We start from the raw sequence: 1,479 nt of genomic DNA, 5'->3' as shown, positions 1-1,479 counted from the left end.
TAATTAATCATAATATTTATGGAATAAAGTCACCACATGAGCAAAACAATATGAAGCCATTTTCTTTTTAAGTACTGAAATCATCTCTAGAGTAAATAAAAACTCACCTGAGTGTTGTATTTGGCCTGCATAGATCGCTTTATACGCAGCAGTTCCTTCATTGTGTCTTCATTTCCATGAGCAACCTCAAAATCAGTCCATTTTGCCCAGAACTCTGGTGTGATTCTTGGATCACAAATCTGACTGCAGTAAGCATAGATTTCACGAGCCCGATCAATCTCACCTAATTTACGCTCCATTTCAGCAAACCGCAGACACATTTCTCGACAACCTTCATCAGGCAGGTCATCAATTGCCTCCTTTAAGTGGGAATAACTTATCATTAAAATTCCTTGAACTCTAAAATCTTTTTGGATGTAGGGTACTGTTTATATTTCATAAATAATCTGATTCAATTCTGTTCTGTATATTTTATTTTGATACTCTATTTCAAAAAGAAAATCCATATATTTATTTACAATCATCATACATAGACTCAAATTCTATGTGTAAACATGAAGTCAAATATCTTGAAAATTTTAACTTTGCAATTTATCATAACCTGACATTGTGAAACTTTTCTAGTTAAAAATATTACCAATTACTGAACAGAAAATCATAAATCAACATACCTGGTAAATCTCTCTTGTTTTAGTAACACCATATATCTGCTGTGCATGTTGTAAATAGATGTTGTAAATGGACAACTTCTCCTCAGGTGGAACTGCTTTGGTAGCCCGACTGTATACCTGCATTGCATGCCTTGCCAATCCATGTTCTTCTTCCATTTTAGCATACAGGAGGAACAGATTACGTGCATAATTTGGTGGACACTTTTCCAAGCACTGGGAAGAGAGCAGGTAAAAGGATATTAGAAATACTATGCCTTGCAGAGAATGAACACACCTAATAATTATCTTCCCTGTAAACATCACAGATTGAAAATAACTCAGTAAAAGTTTTGTGAAAAATGAAAATGCTATATTAGTTCACCTACTATATGCAATAAGAGATAACTCACCTGTTCAAACAAGTCTCTTGCTCTTTCAATCTTAGTGCCCTTGTATCGCTCTAAGAATTTTGTGAGATATGTATTCCATATGTCATATACATATGGCCATTTGAAGAGAGAAATTCCTTTTTCATAGGCCTTGAATGCTTCCTCAAAATAGCTGTTTTCCTACAGAAAGAAATGGCAGATAATAATAAGTATTGTACAGTAATCATATGTACTTTGAATTTGAATATGCAAAAATTATGTCAATTTTTTCAGGAAAGCTGATGCAGTGAAGTAAGGGAAATCATAGGTTGAGGTTCCAGTCATATTTAAAGCAGATAGGGACAATACATTTGGATTTATTTGTCAAATGTATCTTCTGCATTACTTTTGCTATTTCATATAAATATTTTAGCAATACCAGTTAGCTTTGAGCTTTCTTC

General features: G+C 33.5%; 1 protein-coding gene across 1 annotated transcript in view; it reads right to left on the bottom strand.

Moving 5' to 3' along the window:
• LOC119592589 (pre-mRNA-splicing factor syf1 homolog) overlaps positions 1-1,479 on the bottom strand; it is a gene marked incomplete in the record, with an annotated part of 9,937 nt that overhangs the window by 2,038 nt on the left and 6,420 nt on the right. The window contains 3 exon segments of the mRNA XM_037941467.1: positions 108-359; positions 672-884; positions 1,061-1,219. Of these exon segments, the coding sequence (XP_037797395.1) occupies positions 108-359; positions 672-884; positions 1,061-1,219 (624 nt within the window).

The sequence above is a fragment of the Penaeus monodon genome, chromosome 30 (assembly GCF_015228065.2).
Source record: "Penaeus monodon isolate SGIC_2016 chromosome 30, NSTDA_Pmon_1, whole genome shotgun sequence".
Classification (NCBI taxonomy): domain Eukaryota; kingdom Metazoa; phylum Arthropoda; class Malacostraca; order Decapoda; family Penaeidae; genus Penaeus; species Penaeus monodon.
The sequence above is the reverse complement of the archived record's forward strand: the minus strand, read 5'-3'. Positions and strand labels throughout refer to the sequence as shown.